At 35.1% G+C, this 19,528-nt stretch overlaps 2 protein-coding genes and 1 long non-coding RNA gene across 3 annotated transcripts; 2 read left to right on the forward strand and 1 right to left on the reverse strand.

Annotated features, from left to right (window-relative positions):
- Positions 1-1,531: 1,531 nt before the first annotated feature.
- On the forward strand, positions 1,532-4,720 carry LOC143530755 (uncharacterized). Its single transcript, XR_013134912.1, has 4 exons — positions 1,532-1,566; positions 1,678-1,735; positions 3,600-3,653; positions 4,650-4,720. It is a non-coding gene; the product is annotated as an uncharacterized LOC143530755 (long non-coding RNA).
- Positions 4,721-6,392: 1,672 nt separating this feature from the next.
- On the forward strand, positions 6,393-11,207 carry LOC143530776 (uncharacterized). The gene is made up of 18 exons (XM_077026223.1): positions 6,393-6,673; positions 7,478-7,597; positions 7,689-7,817; positions 7,914-7,976; positions 8,080-8,187; positions 8,825-8,902; positions 9,024-9,116; positions 9,251-9,337; positions 9,457-9,558; positions 9,642-9,761; positions 9,850-9,906; positions 10,001-10,140; positions 10,259-10,340; positions 10,416-10,474; positions 10,565-10,610; positions 10,710-10,801; positions 10,887-10,956; positions 11,056-11,207. The coding sequence occupies exons 1-18, from the start codon at positions 6,455-6,457 to the stop codon at positions 11,125-11,127; spliced, it is 1,737 nt and encodes a 578-aa protein (XP_076882338.1). The 5' UTR covers positions 6,393-6,454; the 3' UTR covers positions 11,128-11,207.
- A 489-nt stretch (positions 11,208-11,696) lies between these two features.
- LOC143530756 (uncharacterized) lies at positions 11,697-13,750 on the reverse strand. The gene is made up of 4 exons (XM_077026207.1): positions 13,574-13,750; positions 12,610-12,809; positions 12,058-12,465; positions 11,697-12,019 (listed from the first exon to the last, which is right to left on the reverse strand). The coding sequence occupies exons 1-3, from the start codon at positions 13,661-13,663 to the stop codon at positions 12,210-12,212; spliced, it is 546 nt and encodes a 181-aa protein (XP_076882322.1). The 5' UTR covers positions 13,664-13,750; the 3' UTR covers positions 11,697-12,019; positions 12,058-12,209.
- Positions 13,751-19,528: the final 5,778 nt, after the last annotated feature.

Here is a 19,528-nt window from a genome sequence, read left to right on the forward strand (position 1 = left end):
ACATACCACACCCAAAATCACATAAAATACTTACCACAACCTCAAAAAAACCCAAAATCACCCCATCTTTCAAACCTTTTTTAAAAACATGGCTGGAAATTGGTACCCAAACCTAGATTCAGATTACAGTTACGACGATTTATGGTCGGCACCGGACCAACCGATGTTTTATTCGGGGTCGCAACAATCATCCGGCTTTCAACCATCCAACATACAACCGTCTCCTAACTTTGTTGTTCCGGAGACACAAGAACCAGAAGGTGAAGCTGCGGGACAAAGAAGACGCGTCCACCGGAAAAAACAAGTTGCAACGGACGGGTCGGGTTCGGCTTCGACTGGAAGGACGAAACGGAAAACCACTCCGTGGTCATCGGATGAGAAGGAAGCCCTGTGTCGGGCTTGGATAGTCATTTCTGAGGATCGGCGTTGCGGTAATTGTTTTAACGTTTTTAAAAATGATTTTTAATAAAAAAGTTAAATAAAAAAGTTAAATGACTTACAAATTTATTTATGCATTTTGCAGCGGACTACCAAAAGAGCAAGGTCTTTTGGACAAAGGTTAGGGAGACGTTCTATTCGGTCGTTGGGAGTACAGAGCGGAACGCCGATATGATTTCGGGTCGGTGGACCGAAATCAGAAAATTTGTCGGCTTGTTTACTAATCTGTTCAACAGGAACGCCGGTCGTATGAGACCAAGTGGCAGTGACGATTTGGCGTTTTATAATTTCACTGTCGAAGAGTGGAAGCAGGAGTGCCTGCGGAGGTATGGGACGGTGAAGACGTGGGACGATGTAAAGGTGTGGGAGAGGTTGAGAAGGTGTTCTAAGTGGGTTGAGCTGGTGGCGCCGGACCTTGATGCGGAAGTAGGGCCGAAACGGACTAAAACTAGTTCGTCTGGAGCGTATAGCACTTCCGCCGGGTCGGATTGCCGGGTTGGATTCGACCTAAACGTTGCGGGGGAGGAAATGTCTTCACCGCCGAGGAGGCGGCCATTGGGAAGGGACGCCAGGGGGAAAAAACCGGCTGAGGGGGAAGCCGTAAACATCACCGATCTTGTTGAATCCCTCAATAAATTCAACAAAACCATGGAGGTGGTCTCTAATGACAAAAAGGAAAAAAAAAAGAATGAGAGATTTGGACTTCCTTACAAGAGACTTCAGTAACCTAAATCCGGTCGACCAAATGCTGATGGAAAAACAAAAGGAACGTATCCGGAAGAGGTTGATCGAAAAAGACCAAGCCGAAGAATAAGAATAATGTTTTTTTTAGTACTTTAATTTTTTTTTAGATATTAATGTGTTTTTTTAATTAATGTGTGTTTTTTTAAATAATTTATGAGTTTTTTTAATAATACGTTTTTTTAATACATTTATAAAAAAATAAAAAAAAACCGCTCGCGCCCCCTCTCGCGCCCCTCCACACCAGGGCCCGGGGCGCGAGCACCACAACCAACACCCATTTTATCAAGTTTCTCTCTCGGCCACACGTCACAATATTATTAGCTCGCGCCCCCACTCCCTCTCATAAAAACCTCTATGTTGTGCAAGTGGATGAATGAGATTGAGGTAACCTTACCCGATGTAACGGTAATCACCGGTGATCCCGGTTCGTCTCTGATTCATTTATTACTGTTTCATTCTGATTTGGGTTTTGTTTTAATCATCTCTGCCTTTCAGTTGTTGTTGCAGGTTGGGATTAAGGCAGACAACAACTGAAATCTTCACAACCACTAAGGTACTATGATTTTTATAATAAGCGCTTGATTGTTTCATATATAATTTTTGGCTGTATTGGGCATTTTTGTTGGTTGAGGTTTGATTGCTCTGTTTTGTTAGTTAGTTAGTTAGGAAGTCCTGATCTTTAAGTCTACAATCTACAGTCTACGGTTATGGTGTATAGGTTACCGTTTAAGGTTTGTTGTATATATGCATGACTATTTTGGCCGAAATAATTTTATGTTAATTGATGGCTTTCGATTGTTAATTAATTGATGCGTATAGGTTACTTAATTGATGTGTCTAGGTTGTCGTTTAAGGGTTGTGTTGTTATATGTCATTTGTTATATAATAATGTTATCGTTTTTGGTTTGTAAACCCTAGGGTGTTCTTCTTTTCTATTTGTGTAATATCGGTTTAACATTCAACAATACAGGTATTTGCATAGTATTATAGTGTTTTAGAGAATGTTCTTATTTTTGTGTATAAACTAACTAAAGGTTGGCAAACATTACTCATATAATTACAAATAATGACCTCTCATATTCAACCATATAAAACTATAATGTCATCGTTATTAATGCATTGTTTCCTTTAATTTTGGTGGGTGATGTTTCTAAACTTATGGTTAAACTTGATTAGATTTTGAGGTTTATCAATGGTAAGTGCAACTATCATAAAGATGGTGCAACTATAGGAATATGTTTTATCACTAATAAGAGGGCCCTGGGATATTTTAAGTTTTTAATAGATGATAAAGAAGGTTTTTGAACTTACAAAGATACTTAGTTTTTGCGTTTGAAAATTATTATAGATATTTATAAGTTATGTTGTTCATTTGTTTGAGCAGTGCCCTTCCTTAAAATACCCCATGGCTTGAACCTTCAATCGTTCTACTGAACTTGAAGCACCCTCCTTAGTGAAGGTTATATTTTAAATATATGATATAATGTATATTATATATATTCCGTTGTCATTTTAAAGTATATTTTCCAGATTGGAGACAAGTTTAAAAAAGGTCAAGTTGTATGCTGGTTGTGTGCATTACTGAGGGAATGAGATTGAGGTAACTTTATGTACTTTTTTTGGTTTTTTTCTCTCTTACATTTTTAGTTCAATATATGTTTATAGGTCACTCCCAACATGTTGGGTTCATATTTAAAACAACGTTTCAAAGACTATCTTTTTGTGTGTTTTAAAGATTGGCTGAATGATAATATTACCCCAAATTTCATGGTTTCTTTTATACAACAACCAAGATGTATTTTTTGAAGCTTATGCATACGAGCCATTCATGCGAGTTGTTGTTTTTATAAGCTTAAATCAACTTTGGCAGTACGATTGATGTTGTCGTGGGTTAGCGATTCTGGCGATTCAGATTTTGAATGTTTTTTTATCTGCAAATATATAAAGAACGACTGCATATATTTGTCATATAGTTTTTTCACTTTTTGGTTGAAGATATCTTATATGAGGAATGGTTATAAGTGGGATTTATTAATGACACATGGGCGGTTTTTCATTATGCATACATGAAATGAAAAATAATGTTATATAGTGCATGCTATTTCTAGAGATTAAATCTTGATGAGTTGTAATTGTAACAATAATTAAATGTTTTTCATTGACAGATTAATAGATTAACACCTGCAATGGTTTTACCGTGACTACTTTTCTCCCAACAAAAATTACAAACCAAAGATGCGGACATGATGGCAATTTTATCTATTTTTGTTTTTGTTTGGTTGATTTATGTTTAAAAAAATGAATGAATCAAATTCAATGGTTCACTATGGAGATAGACCAGTTGATTTGTATTCAATTGTTAAGGTAATTAATATTTTGACATCATCATAAAGGAACTAATTTTGGATGTACTGCAGGTAGCCAGTTTGTTACTACAAGCTACGATTATGTTGCCCCCCTTGATGAATCTGGTATGTTATGGGCTAAGATTCTTTTTGATACTCTTGATAAAAAGGGTATTGTGGACATTTCACACAGGAAAACCTTTAGCTATCATCAACATGACCATGACTTAGGAAACAAAATTTAGGGACTATTTGGGATTACTTATTTAAACAACTTATGTTTATAAACATATGCATATACTCAACTTAAGAAGTTAAAATAAAGTGAGACATACATTTATATAACAAATCCATATATAGTTTGATTTTGAGTTGTTTATGCAACCATAATAAAAATCAACCCCTTTGGCCCGTTTGGGGACTGGGGTAGGGTAATAATAGTATGATAATGTTCTGAATCGTTGAATACAAAGAATTTAGAGAAAGACATTTGACAACACTCGACCCCTTTGAGCTGGTTGGGTAGGTCTAAACATGTAATTTTTTTATGTGACGTGTCGGGTTGGATTGGGTTGGTTTGACTCGGTTGGGTAGGGTAACAGGTCTAAATATTGTTCATTTCAAAGGTTTTGAAGTTATAAATTGAAAACGAAAAAAAACCTACCTCAAGACTTTATAGGAAGTGCACAATTCACTTTGAAAGTGAAAATGAACCAAGCAATGCAACCGAATAGATCTATGATTTGTTGTCTTTGAACTGTTTACCAATAACAAATATCTTGGCCATATAATCTAAATCAGATCACAAGAAAATTACCATTTACTTCTGAGCAGTGAACCTGGTCCTCTCACTAAATGATAAAAATCTAATACATGTTTTGAAAGGCAAAAGGATGAATATTAGTCACTGCTTATTGAATTGCTTATAAATTTGAGAAAATAAAACATTTAATTTTGATATTACAGTTATTGTAGAACTTAGTTTACATATAGTTATTTTCGTATCTTATAGCAAGAAGGTAAAATTTTGAGCAGCCAAAGCTACATTACATCATCAGTGGCATCAATATTACTATTTTAACCTTCAAATCTAAAGCTATTTATAATGTTGAATCATTTCAGGGTGAGGATAATGACGCTGAAGCAAAGGATGAGGGGTCGCCAAAGAAAGTGATGTGATCAAAACTGTTAGCATTCTACATGGTTATTTTTTTAAGGTCTACAATGATAGACAAGTCTAATAGTGTATCCGAACAACTGTAACACCTAAACTTGAGTGCAATTTTGTTTGTATGGAAGTTTGTTTAGATTTCCCTTTGTACTTTCTCCTGTGTGTATTACACGGTTTTGTATTACCCGTGTTGTTTCTATCAATGACATCTCACTATTCAGAAATGCGTTTGATGACTTCCTAAGGTAGTTGTTAACCTTTCTCAAATATGTGTATAATAACGAACCTCCCTGATGTTTTCATAAGTAGTATTTTTTTTTGAATCGACTGTTAAAACTTTTAAAGGGTAGAACCGTTAATATCAGTTAAAAAAGTCGAATGCAAGAAGATTTTTTTTGTTGAAATATGCAATCTCACTAATATAAAAAATAATATATTCACAATAACATAAAAAAAATTAAAATAACCTGCGTAACACGCATACTAAAAGCTAGTTATGTTATAATTCGGTTATTCACTTAATCACTCATGCCATGTAGAGGTACACAAATCATGTTTTTTCTAATACCCGGTTCTGAGTATAGAATCGGGTTAAGGTATGACTGGGTACTGGAAAATCGGGTCTTGGCAATACACGGGTAGGGGTTCGTGTTCGGGTATTGTCTCTAAAAAAATACCCTATGCATCGGTTCGACTTGGGTATAGAATCATGTATTTAAAATCGGGTATTTTAATATCCTATTTCTGGATATCGAAAAAACCCTACATTCGGGTATTTTTTGGGTATAGATTGAGGCTTTTTAAGGGGCTGCACTTTTTTGAGGTATTTTTCAGGTAATTTCTGGTATAGATTGAGTATTTGAAAATCCCGGTTCCGGGTATGAAACCGGTTTCGGTTTTCGGGTATTACTGACTACAAATCGGGTCCGTTCTATGTATGGGTTTTGATCATAGTTATTAACAGCGCACACTTTTTGTGCTTAAGCGCATTTAAAGCGCTAGGCGCATTAAGTGCGACTAGCATGCAACAGATATTTAATGCGCAGTCTTATTTTCCCAAACCTCCAATGCGTAATAAATTCTCTTTAATTATTTGTTTCTATTCTCTAGGAGTCCCCTAACACTCCACTATTTAAGGGGTTATATTATATCACACAAAATCATCATGAAATTAAAAATTACAGGTTACTTTTGTTCTTATTTCCCTAATTTCGGATTTCTTTATTTACTATGCACTTTTTGGTTTTTGGTTGTTTTTATAAACTATTTTGAAGAATGAATGTATTTGTTCTTCAGATGTTCTATTTAAGTTAAATTTTTTGTTTTTTAATGTGCGCTTTTTTTTTTTAAATCGGGCGCTTTTTTTGCGCTTATCGCCTGGCGCTAGACCCAGCCTCAACGCTTTCGAGCGCTTATCGCATTTGATAACTATGGTTTTGATACTAAAATGTTTACCCTATACGTATCCTACGGGTAGGGTCAGGTACAGGTTCAGATAGTAAAAATCTGAGAAAAAAAATATGTCTATGTATAGCACGGGTTTTTGGGGGGTTTTTTCACCTCTAATGTCAAAATATGTCTATGTATAGGCGTATAGCACGGGCATGAAAGTGTAAACCAAACTCAGGCCCAATAAACTGCTGTCACCGGGCCTAAAAGTTACTCAATATTTTACAAACAAGACCCGTTAATCAATTCGTTCCACCGTCGTACACCGGAATCCGCATCTACGCCACCATAAGCCGGTTAATATCCGATGACAGTCGAAGTTTCAAACGCCGTAATGGACTCTCATTCGAACGCAGATTCGAAATCTATAGATAATAATAACAATCTGAATTCGAAGAAATCTCGGGACGCTGAACGCCGCCGCAGGCGCCGGAAACAGAAGAAAAACAAGCCCGCCGGTGGAGAGGATACGGCCGCCGGTAACGACGGAAATGATAGCGCTAAAGAGAACTCTGATCTAAATAAGGTATTGCTTCCTCTGAAGGTTAATTAGGTCATTTAAAATTAGGTTATGTATTCATTAGAGATGAAGTAATGAGAAAGTATCTGACCTATTGTTGTCATATTTGAATTAGGCAAAAGTGTTTAAGCTTAAAGAATTGTTAACTTTAGAGATGAAGACGGTGGACTAAGTAGTTTTTCGTTGGTTCGAACTGCTTGATTAAATACGTCATCACTGGTGCAACTAATACTAGGCAAGTTTTGGAATAATGCTTTCAGGAGAAAATGCCTTTTCCGGTTTTATTAATGAAATGCATGTTTGTTTTGGATGGATTAATAAGTAAGCTATACGTGTGTAGAGTTTTCTGGATATTTATATTGATCTGTCATTTTGATTATTCGGCTAATTTCTAGTGAATCTAAGTCAGTAAGTCTTGATCTTACGCTTGTTTAAGGCCTGAGTCTAAGCTCTATTGTTGTTTGTCTGATCATTGGTTTTGCTTTTTTTTTCTTTTCGGTGGTGAAGAACACAGAAAATTTACATTTATCCTTGGTGGATTTTTAACTGGCTAGTACATTTTGTATTTGCCATATTTGATTACAAGTATGGTTTTAAGTATGATATAGATTTGCTTGATGCCTAAGTAAAGTGGTTGATATCGTGTGATATATATTTGCTAGATGCTAATGTGAAGTGGGTGATATCGGTTTGATTATTATGTCTATATCTATGATTCCCATATGATCAAAGTTTTACTGCTTATTCACCCTGCAGAGAACCTCATTTGACAGTCTTGTTATGTTTTTATTATTTCTTTTGTAATTGTAGGTTGTGGAGCAAGTTGAAATAGAGTATATCCCTGAACAAGCAGAACTAGACTTTAACTTGGATGAGGAATTCAGGAAAGTGTTTGAGAAGTTTACTTATAGGGAATCTGCTGCTTCTGAGGTAAAAAGGGGCCACACATGAAGATCTTAACAACTTCTATTTTAATATTAGCCTGACCTCATTTCTTGTTTTGTTAATCTTATTTATTCAGGAGAACAATAAGAGTGAAGGGACTACTGATAATGCTGTATCTAACAAGAAAGCTAATTTAGACTCAGATGAAGAAGAACAAGAAGACCAACAAAAGGAAAAAAATGGCATCTCTAACAAAAAGAAGAAGGTTATATTTTATTTTTTTTGGGTGCATTATGCTGTCATTCTTTTCTTGTTATTTATATCTTTATTCTAAGTTACTTTTTTGCACATTTGATTATAGCTTCAGCGCCGTATGAAGATCGCTGAACTTAAACAGATTAGTTCAAGGCCAGATGTTGTTGAGGTGATTTATGTGTTCCTCTTACCTCTGTTTCTTTTTCTTTCATTTGTTGACATCTCTTTGTGACCAGCTTAATGATCTATTGCTTGATTTACTTGAGTTTCAGGTCTGGGATGCTACCTCAGCTGATCCTAAACTGCTTGTTTTCCTCAAATCATACCGCAACACTGTTCCTGTGCCAAGACATTGGTGCCAAAAAAGGAAATTTTTACAGGTGAGTAACCAAATATTAAGCAACTATTGTGAGTCACCAAGTATTAAGCAATTATTGCGAGACCAAATATTTTGAATTTTTATGAGAGAAAATACTTGCAAATTTTAAACGGGACTTTAGACATAAAACAAGGGTTGCGGGAGTGTCGGGTGATAAACAAATAGTTGATGAGGTTTCTCTTATATGTATATATGTGGTTCTTGCAGGGGACCCACTGAAACAATCTTGGAGCCTGGAAATGTAGGTGTTTTTTAAACGGGACTTATGGTTTTGGTTTTTCAATGGTTTATTGTTAATGGGGGTTGGGATATGGGATCTTGTATGATTCCTGAAACTTAAATAAATGATAATAATTTGGATAATGGATGTTGCATGCTACATATTAGGGGCTGTTCATTTGTGCACTGTGGATGCTGATTATTTGGTTTTGTATTTCAGATAATTCTGCACTGCGTAGTGCAAGGCTTTTATACAAGAAATTACACAAACAAACTGTAGCCCCTTTGGGTTTTTATCTTTTACCAGTGTCATAGACGTTCATAGTGTTATAATTCAAGTTTTAGGATTGTCTTATTTATTTCCGTGGCCTCTGTGCTGATTGACATGAATCTCATCAAGTTTTGAATCTGTATGACAGGGGAAGCGGGGTATTGAGAAACCCCCTTTTCAACTTCCCGACTTTATTGCTGCCACAGGAATCCAGAAGATTAGACAGGTAAGCTTAGATCTTGTGATATTAGTCTTGTAGTTTATCAGAGTAATATCTTTGATCCACTAACTTACGAGTTTTGTTTCATGACATTTTTGAAACCTCACACCTTGAACTTTTTTTGCAGGCTTATATTGAGAAGGAGGATAATAAGAAGCTCAAACAGAAACAACGAGAGAGAATGCAACCAAAAATGGGAAAGATGGATATTGATTACCAGGTCTGTTATGACTTAAATCTTCTGTACTACTATGTTCGTGGAAAGTATATGCTTGCTGGCACCTTTTTTTTTTCTTCCTTGTGTTTTACTTCTACATCTGAGTCTTTGACACAATCTTGAGCTTGATTTTGCAGGTACTCCATGATGCCTTTTTCAAATACCAGACTAAACCAAAACTCACATCACATGGTGAACTTTATCATGAAGGAAAAGAGTTTGAGGTAACATGATATTTTATTTATTATTTTATTATTTTTATTTTAATCACATAGTGATCTTTATTCATGAAAATGCTGTGTTTTAAGGTGGTTTTTAATTGGACTTACTTTGGTTTACACAGGTTAAGCTTAGAGAGATGAAGCCTGGTACTTTATCACGTGAACTGAAAGAAGCATTAGGAATGCCAGAAGGTGCCCCGCCCCCATGGCTAATTAATATGCAGGTGAATGTCTTATTTTTATTTCATTATACTTTTTATGTCTTTTTGTATTGTAAAGTCCGATGAGTGACAACTTTGATTTGCAGAGATATGGTCCTCCACCTTCGTATCCACATCTAAAAATTCCGGGTCTGAATGCTCCTATTCCACATGGTGCTAGCTTCGGTTATCATCCTGGAGGTTGGGGCAAGCCACCTGTTGATGAGGTAGGTTATACTAAATCATGTCTTTGGTTTTAATCTATTCTGTTTTGTGTTATCGAACTTTTTACACATAATCTTTTCTTTCTTGAAGTTCGGACGCCCGGTCTATGGTGATGTGTTTGGACAACAAGAACCACCCAGCTACGAGGTACTTGCAGTATCAGAATATTGTAACTGTATTAATTGTTCTTGTAGTGATATCTAACTCATAAATCATAATATTGTTGTGAAATTTACTTCAGGAAGAGCCTATTGATAAGAGTAAGCACTGGGGCGATCTTGAGGAAGAAGAGGAGGAAGAAGAAGAGGAGGAGGAAGTGGAAGACCAATACGAGGAAGAGGAATTGGAGGATGGAATCCAATCTGTTGATAGTCTCTCAAGGTTTGATCCAAAACACATTTTCTTTTAACTTTTTTTAACTTTTCAAAAAACAACTATTGTCAAATATCAATAGTGATCACATAACTTATTTTCATTTACGTTGTCGACTGCTATTCAGTACTCCAACTGGCGTAGAGACTCCTGATGTCATTGACCTTCGCAAGCAACAGAGAAAGGAACCCGAGAAACCGCTTTACCAAGTGAGTCGGTTTTCCATTTTGTGTCATATTTATACTTTAACTTATTTCACTCATCTAATTCTTGTATTGGTATAGGTGCTGGAAGAAAAAGAAGAGAAGATAGCTCCAGGAACTTTATTGGGAACTACACATACGTATGGACTCAACTTTATCATTTCTGTCAACTGTTTTGTTAATTATAAAACTTAATATAACGGGATTTTGTTTTTATTTTGTGGCGACAGATATGTGATAGGCGGTGCTGCGCAAGACAAGCCATCTGCCAAAAGGGTACGTATATTCATTGATATATAGTAATATATCTATCTGTTTTGATGATAATGTGACATACAAAGAACAGCATTAATTCAATTTCTTTGTGGTTGAAAGGTTGATTTGCTTAGAGGTCAGAAAACAGACCGGGTCGATGTGTCATTACAGCCTGAAGAGTTGGAGCTCATGGATAATGTCTTGCCTTCAAAGTAAGTGTTGTACCGTCTCCAACCTGCAAATGACTTTAAAACATTAACTGGATGTCTAATTATATTTTTTTACGATCCTTTTTAGATATGAGGAGGCACGTGAGGAAGAGAAGCTTCGTAGTCAACGGGAGGATTTCAGTGACATGGTTGCCGAGGTGCGTAATATCATATTTTTACTATTTTTATTTAAATGAATGTAAAATTCTAGTAAATGATGATGAAAGATAACTCTGTTGGGATTATTATGTTTGCAGAATGAAAAGAAGAGGAAGCGAAAGATGCATGAGAAAGACAGCAAGTCGAAGAAGAAGGATTTCAAGTTTTAGAAAACTCGCTTTCTTAATGGAATGTAAAAGATGTGCGAGTATAATGTGCGGATCATGATATGGAGAACCTGATGCATTTTGTTAAGAAAAAGAAGATGCATTAGATCTGCGTAAACCTGTACTTCTGTATACCCCATCAGTTAGTTTAGGGGGCTTTTGAGTTTGCTTTCTAAAGCGATTATGCCTCTTGAAGTAATCAGATTATGCCTCTTGAAGTAATCATATTATGTGCTTTCAATTATTGATTTATGCGTTTTGAAACAATTGGATAACCGATTTATCTGTTTTGGTTATAAAACATGTCAAATGACGAATATCGTGTTAAGAGTCATCCTTTTAAATATCCTGACAGTATTTTGACGCTATGGTTACATAAATACAGGCGTCCTTGTGATCACAACATATATGCATACAAATGGAAGACTTTAGTTTCTGATTATCATAGGCTCATAGCTGTAGTTTGAACATTGAAGCTAAAAGTAAGTTTATACAAACGTGGAATTAAACACATGCATGCTTATAACGGAGGAGCTTACTTGGTTTTTAACTCGCTTTGAGCCACCAAGTGCGCCTAGAATGATGTTCTTTCTGAAGACAATGAAACAAACATGCACATTTTTTGATGTTAAGTTTATCGTCCATTATGATTGTTATTGTTATATGTTCTATTCTTATTGTTCCGATACTTACTGTCAACCCTTTCCCGCATAAAGTATTCTGTTAACATAACCATCAAATCAATGTAAATCGCAGTCACAGTATTGTTAAGATCGCAACCACAACCACGTCAATAAAAATATTGTCAACTCGTTAAGCACCATGGGTCATACACGCATGAGGAACATCATGTATAAGTTTATATCTTATATGCATATAGTAATAGTAAGTTACTCTTTACACCAGAAACTGAAGTACTGAGCATTAGAGAACCAGTATAAAAACACAAATCCAAACTCCTTAATTCTTTAACACTCAGTTTTGATCTACAACTATTATTATCTACTGAATTTACGACAAAAAGAAACCAAATAATCTGCACCCATAAAACAAAACAAAAAAGCTTATAAAATTTGTGAGAAAGATTACTTAAATGCTCCCATTCTTATGCCAATGTCTCTGGTAGGGATAGAACCTTCATCAGATTTGTTGTAGAAAACATAATAAAGCTCGGATACGATGCCAGTGAAAACCACGAAAGCAGCACCGGCACCAAACACGCCTTTCCTGAGGGTCTCACACGAAGGAGGGTTAGCCGAGAGCACAGTCCTATACTTTGTGTGATATGCATTTCTGACTGAACCCGCAAGCAAGCATGCCTCAGCAATGATGAATGTCACCCTAATGAAAAAAAATGTTAATAACAATTATGTTCAAAACTAATTATAACCTTGTATAAATTATGATAATAATTTGTTTAACTATAATTCTATAAAAGTCAAGTATACAGCTTTTACATAGAATAAAGTCAAGAATGTAACTTACCAGCAGGTAATGAATAAGAAGACGGCTAATGCCCTGGAACGACCTGGGCTCAGGGCTCGCCCACAACACATGCAACGGGTTGCAATCATTACAAGGATTTGGCTCACAAGAAGTAACAATAGCGCACCCACACCCATCCCAGTTGATATATCAGATTCATAAACACAATATCTTGAATTATCATCTTGAGCAATCCGAGCCTGTAGTACAATCGAAAACAAAGAAAATTTTCTGTAAACTACAAGTTTGGCCTGTATTATTCATGTAATGACACGTGCCCTTTAGTTTGATAAATTATATCGAGTGTCGTTTGTTTTGAAAAGTTATTATGCTTTATGACCATTTTGCTACCCCTCAAAAGACGAAATGTGTAATTTTCACTAAAACTAAGTGTTATAGGCTGACGTCTTATATCACTTATATTTTTTTTCAATGACCCAAAAATTAAATCAACACGCATGCATATACATACAATCAGCACTTGTGCTTGTCACAATCCTCACAAGAGCGCCCCAAGTGTAATGGTGTTTAACGTCCTTGTTGCCCCTTTTTTCAAGGGCGTTAAACCACATCACTTAGCCTAATATTTTATTTTCTTTCTTTTGTTTTTATTTTTATTTAATGTAATTTTATTTGTTTTTCTACCCTTCTATTTTATAAACTTATCTTAATTATTATTCTTTTAACTAATTCTAATCCTTTAATAATTTAATTTATAGATTTCTAAGCTATTAATACTTATTATAAATTTACTTAGATAGGTTTATAAAAAGATTATTAATGAGAGGTTTTGGTCTTGAATTTAAACATCAAACCTTCAAACTAATAGCGGCATAAACATAAAAATAAGCAAAATTAACACCAAATAATCTTCAAGAAACATTAAATTAATCAACTTTACGATGAAACAAACAATACCCATATCAGATCAAACAAAACACACAAAGAATTGAAAACAACTCACAGAAGCTCTCCTTTGTTCCGCTGCAACAGCAAGCGCAAACGCAACAAGATCGAACACAAATACGACAACCAGGAGCAATGTGGAAGCCATCTGAATCAATCAGATTAAGAAAGGTGATTATTATGAAACAAGAAAGGCTTGTTTACTTAGCAAGATAATAATCAAAGTGTTACAAAAATAGAAATGGTGATGTGTTTGTTAAAACTTAAAATAAAAGTGGCTTCTTTTTTGGAAAGTAACGTGAATACTTCATCACTTTTGTTACTTTTATTCTTTGTTCACGCGTCATCTTGGCGGTGGATTTTAGAAGAGGGAAAAGTAGTTTGAGCATTTAATACTGTTGATAGAATTTCCCTATACTTTTTTATTACTTATTTTTATTTTGTTTTATTTTTTAACGATTAACTCAAATACTAGCTTGATACAATTAGACTATAAGCCGTTTGATTACCAAAAACAGTTATTTAAGATAGTTCATGTTTGATTTATTATTTATTGATTATTTTTTTAAAACAACTTTAAGTAGAAAGTAATAGTTAAGAAAAAGTTACTAAATAATATACGAGTTTCATAATCACTAAAGAATTATTAGGATTCACATTGTCTTAAATTTGTCTGAAAGGTTGGATACAGGTAATTGTATATCAACATCCATATAATTGATCGGCTTTAGGTTGTTTTAAGAAAAGAGGGGATGATGTGGAGAAGAAAGGTTGATATTTTTTTTATGAATGACTAAGATCAGATTAAATTAGTATAGGTAAATGAGTTGATCACTCAACCTACTTAACTAAGTGGGACAAATATGCCAACCGAATATGCCCTGTTTAGTTATAGAGTGATATATAAATGGAAAATTGGTTTTAAATAATCCAAATTATGGCCTATTGGTAAATATCCATTCCAACTTTATACTTGCCTGCTGGCAGTACCAACTACTTGTGAATTTTTTTTAACGAGCCGCGACTAACGGATGTTAACTCCGTTAGTCTTTTCCTGACGTGGCCATCCCGGCTGTCAAATATCAGATTACGTGGAACGTCTACGTGGCGGCTGACTGGGTATAAGGTATATGTTATCATCACCATCTTCAACCTAATACTCTTTACAACCCACAGCCACCACAACACCACCAGTCCACCAACCCTGCAACCATCGCCGGAACCCCGACCACCACCAATCCCATCCATAGCAGCCATCACTGGAACCCACCACCTGCAACTGGCCATCTTCCGGCCATCTTCTCCGACCCCCCACATGCCGGAGTTCTGCCATAATCTTGCCGGAGTTCACAAAACCCAGATCCGCTCTAAACCCACCACCACCACCATATTAGGGCAGAACTCTCTCTCTCCCCTGCAATTTACCCACCACCTGCCGCCACCAAACCCTAGCCATCTTCCGTCAATCAGTCAATTATAAGATCAAAAAATCCCAAATTCAATTCCTTACCAAAAGCCCTAATTTATATCAAACCCGCCTCTCCAGATATGCTCGGTAAAACCTTAGCCCCGACGCTTGGTACACTCCTTTATATCTGCTCGGCTCACAATTAATCGCATGTGGAAGCGATGGTGGTGGTTGATGGGTGGTTATGGTTGGGTGGTGGTATAAAGGAAGACGACGGTGGTTGGGTTGTGGGAAACAAATGGGTGGGGAGTTAGGGTTTTATTATTATTATTATTATTATTATTATTATTATTATGACCGGTCTGCTAATACACAGTCAGCTACCACGTCGCGTTCCACGTAATCAAGTTTTTGCCAACTGGGATGGCCACATCAGACAAAGACTAACGGAGTTAATATCCGTTAGTCGCAGTCCGTTAAAAACAAATGCACAAGTAGTTGGTACTGTCAGCAAACAAGTGTAAAGTTGGGATGGATATTTACAAATAGGCCATAGTTGGGATTATTTAAAACCAATTTTCCTATATTTATCAATAAATGAAAGATAATCATCCTGAACAAATAATTTATTAGTAAAATACTTTCTAGTTTAGATCTAATCTACATTTTACGTGGTGAAGTACTAAAGTGAATAAAGATTTGAACTGGAAGTACGTAATAAACTTAGTTGGATGGATTCCCATTAATGATTTGATATGCTAGATTATGTTAATAAAAAGTAATGTCACAAGCTGATTCGTAATGAAGTGACTAAATGAAAAAAGTTTGAACAATATGGTGATGCTAAAGAGACTACCACAAATCTATACATTAGTGTATCTATCAAAATCATTTGAGTCGTCTGATGTGAAATGACAAATTAAGTTTACAAACCAGAGTTATTCGTGTCTTGTTGTCATACGATCCTTATGATAAGCAAAATAGTTATAGTCATATAGGGTCATTTATGTATGTCAAACACATCATATGGCCAAATGATTTGGCAAATGCACATCATATATATACAACCTTTCATACGACTCATATGATCATTTTTCGCCTGTCATACGATCGGCATGGCATTTTTTACAGGTGACACGACCATGTGCTAGTGCCGTTTCATTTAATCAATCCCAACAAATATTATATGAATGAATATTCATCCTCTAGGGGTACACTGCCGCCACTCCTCCATTTTCCCCGAACGGTGAGTGTGCTAGGGGAGTATTCCATGTGAGAATTGGTTCAGTATAACCGTTGAATGGCTCCTTTTTAAATTAATTCCTAAATAAATACTTCATATTTTCTTTTTTCCTATTTAAATCTTCATCTCTTCCAGTTTTTACGCACAACATTCTACAACAATTTTTTTCATTCTCATCAAATTCAAACAATTTTTACATGCAGTTTCCAAATCCTCAACGAATTGTGTCACGAAGATGGAATCATGAAGAAGTAGAGTTATTTAAGGCTTATGTCTATGTTTGCGAAGACATGGACCCCGTGGAGAAACGAACATTGGGTTTTTGGCCATGAGTTTGGAATTATTTTGTTTCGGAGGAGGATCAAGACGATCATACACAACACGAAGTGTGTTCGAAATGGCGACATATGGTCGGAAAAATTAACGCTCACGATAATGAAACGTTTGATCTCGTAACAAAAGTCAAAGACCGATGGAATTGGGAATGGTATTTTTATATATGTTTATTTAATAAAATGTTGTTTAATTATTATGTGTTTTTAAATCTACAATATATGCATTTTTATCTGTTTTGAGTTTTTAAATTACAATATGAGTTATTTTAAATTAAAATATAAATTGTTTTGGGTAGTTTGGGTGTACAATCGCTAGCCCTTAGGATAGTTTAGTTTAGTTAAGGGTAAAAATAATGTAATAGTGCAAGATTGGTCGGTACCAAAGATAGTTTCAGTACCCTTAAGTACCCACTCATTCACCTTAAGCAGGGAAGTGCCTAAAGTGAATATAATAGAAAGTATTTTAAAGATCTAGGGTGTACATGTGTTTTGACTAAAGTAATACTTAAAGATCTGAGGAGGAAAAACAACTAATTAGTTGGGTGGGTTTCCATTTATGATTATGATAGATTTCGTGAACAAGAAGTAATTATGAATTGATTAATAATGTTACAATAAATTTAAAAAAGTTATAACAATAGGGTGAGGTTAGAAAACACCACCAGAAATCTATACACTATGCATCAGTGTGTAACACATCATATTGACGTATGGTATCAAATTAAGCTTGCACACAAATTTAGTCTTATCATATGATATGTATGATCGATAAAGCAAAAAATGGTTATATGAAACATATGATTTGGCGAAAACCATCTCATACGACCCATATTACCATTTATATCCTATCATACGACTACCATGCATGGGTTAAGGATGCTTATGGCCCAGGGGATCCGCCCTCCCTTTTTTTACCCAGTAGCGTAAACTTTATCCGTTTTCGTATGAAAATTTTTATACGTAGTGTCAATTTATTCATTTTTATTTGAAAATTTTGGCTTGGCCCTCCGTTCATGATTTTTTTCTATGTATTAAAGTCTCAATGTTCAAGCTTCGCCACTACTACCATGTGAGTTTCTTTTTACAGATCATAGGACTCGTATGAAATGTGATTCCTAGATATTAATAATTTGTAGTGAAGTTCTTTCGCAAACCCCAACAAATATTTTAAGAATACATATATAGGTGATAACTGATGAATTTTAGTCTTAGATGATTTGTTAGACGCTGATCATATCCATTTTCTTGACCTGATCTAGTAGGCTCAAGCCTCAAGCCTCAAGCCAGTACCTGTCAAAGCCCACTATGGTAGTAAAGTTCTAGCTATCCACCCCTTTCAATAAAGAATGACATTTTATATCTCCACCATCCGATTACACCACAATCCCATACGCTACAAACATGTACATATTAGTCTTATGATGGTTTGGAAGGAGGCAAATAAGGTAACTAAATTGGGTAACACACTACCACGAATACATAATATTTACATTAAATTAAGAAAGTCATATATATATTTTAACAAAAGAACCCGATACTATAATTTAATCAACTACTATAGTTTTCATACATAAAATTATGAATTAGCACCTTTAACACTTGTTATAAAGATACAAAAACTGTTTATGATGTAGTAGAGGTGCCAATCGTGCTGGATTGACGTTTTCGGGTTGATGGCCTGAATAATTCAACCCGAACATGACTAATATAGTGTAAATATATTGAATGTATACTAACACCTTTAAAATCGTGTAGTGCAAACACGACTTGTTTAACCTATCTATATAAACGATTCAAACATGTTGGCGGGTTGTAATATAATTCAAGATCAAATCTACGATGTATGTGGTAAAGTGACTAATGAGAATAAAGATTTGAGTAAAGAGTGATTTAAGTTTTTGAATAAACTTAAGATCAAATCTATGACATACATAGTGAATAATAAAGTGAATAAAGATTTGAGTAGGAAGTACATAAAAGCTACTTCGATTGGCTTCCATCAATGATTATATTCGATTACATGATTAAAAAGTAATAATACGAATTGACTCATAAACATATTGAAAAATTAAAGAACTATAGTGTGATGTTAACGAGAAACCGCCTCAAATCTATACACTGATTTGTTTACACGTCATACGTGCTGAATGATGTGAAATCAAGTTTGCACACCATAATTAGAGACATCGACCGATATGTATGATCAAATGGTTATACGGTTCGTATGACATTGTAAGTGGTTAAATTAGCCATATCTTTATGCAAAACGTATTATACAGGTCGTATGATTTGACGAATGCTACCTCATGCAACCCCTCATACGACCAATTGACTGTGTTTTGCCTGTTACACAACCCATATGACCATATTTTGCATGTCATACGACCAACATGATACATAAGGATGCCTAGATAATTTGTCTATTTCTTTAGCCAACCCCAACAAGTATTAAACGAATTTGTTATAGTTATAATTGATGAATTCGTCTTACGTGATTTTTCAGACGTAGAGAATACCTGCTTTATTTTTTACCTGCTTTCGTTCTTGGCAATATTTTCTTCATTTATGTTACATGATAACCAACGTGGCTACAAAATAGCAACAAGGGTCCTCTTTAATGAAAACTTAACACTTTTTCTGAATACATTTAAGTTCTAGATCGTTTTAATTAGACATAGCTAGTTAATGGGAAAAGTAGGTCAACCTAACTTCTTTAATCTATCAAGAGACTTAGCATTATACTCTATCTCAAAAGAGGTTGTACGTCGTCATAGTCAATTCATCCCTTTTGTTCTTATGCGGTTTTAGGAGCTACTTATTTCTTTTGTTAATCAATTAACACATTTTGAAACACACTTCTTTTATTAAAGGTAACAAAAATATGAACATGCATTGACGAATCCTAAATATAATTTATTTATATGTTCATCTTCTAAAATCTCTAATCATCAACAATTGTGGATTTACAAATTGAAGCATCGTGGTTGATGCACGGTGGTGAGCTCAAACAATATGAAATGTTAAAGA

This window comes from Bidens hawaiensis, unplaced genomic scaffold (assembly GCF_021521415.1).
Source record: "Bidens hawaiensis isolate Kalapana, Puna unplaced genomic scaffold, B.hawaiensis_p1.1 tig00009022_1, whole genome shotgun sequence".
In the NCBI taxonomy this organism is placed as follows: Eukaryota; Viridiplantae; Streptophyta; class Magnoliopsida; order Asterales; family Asteraceae; genus Bidens; species Bidens hawaiensis.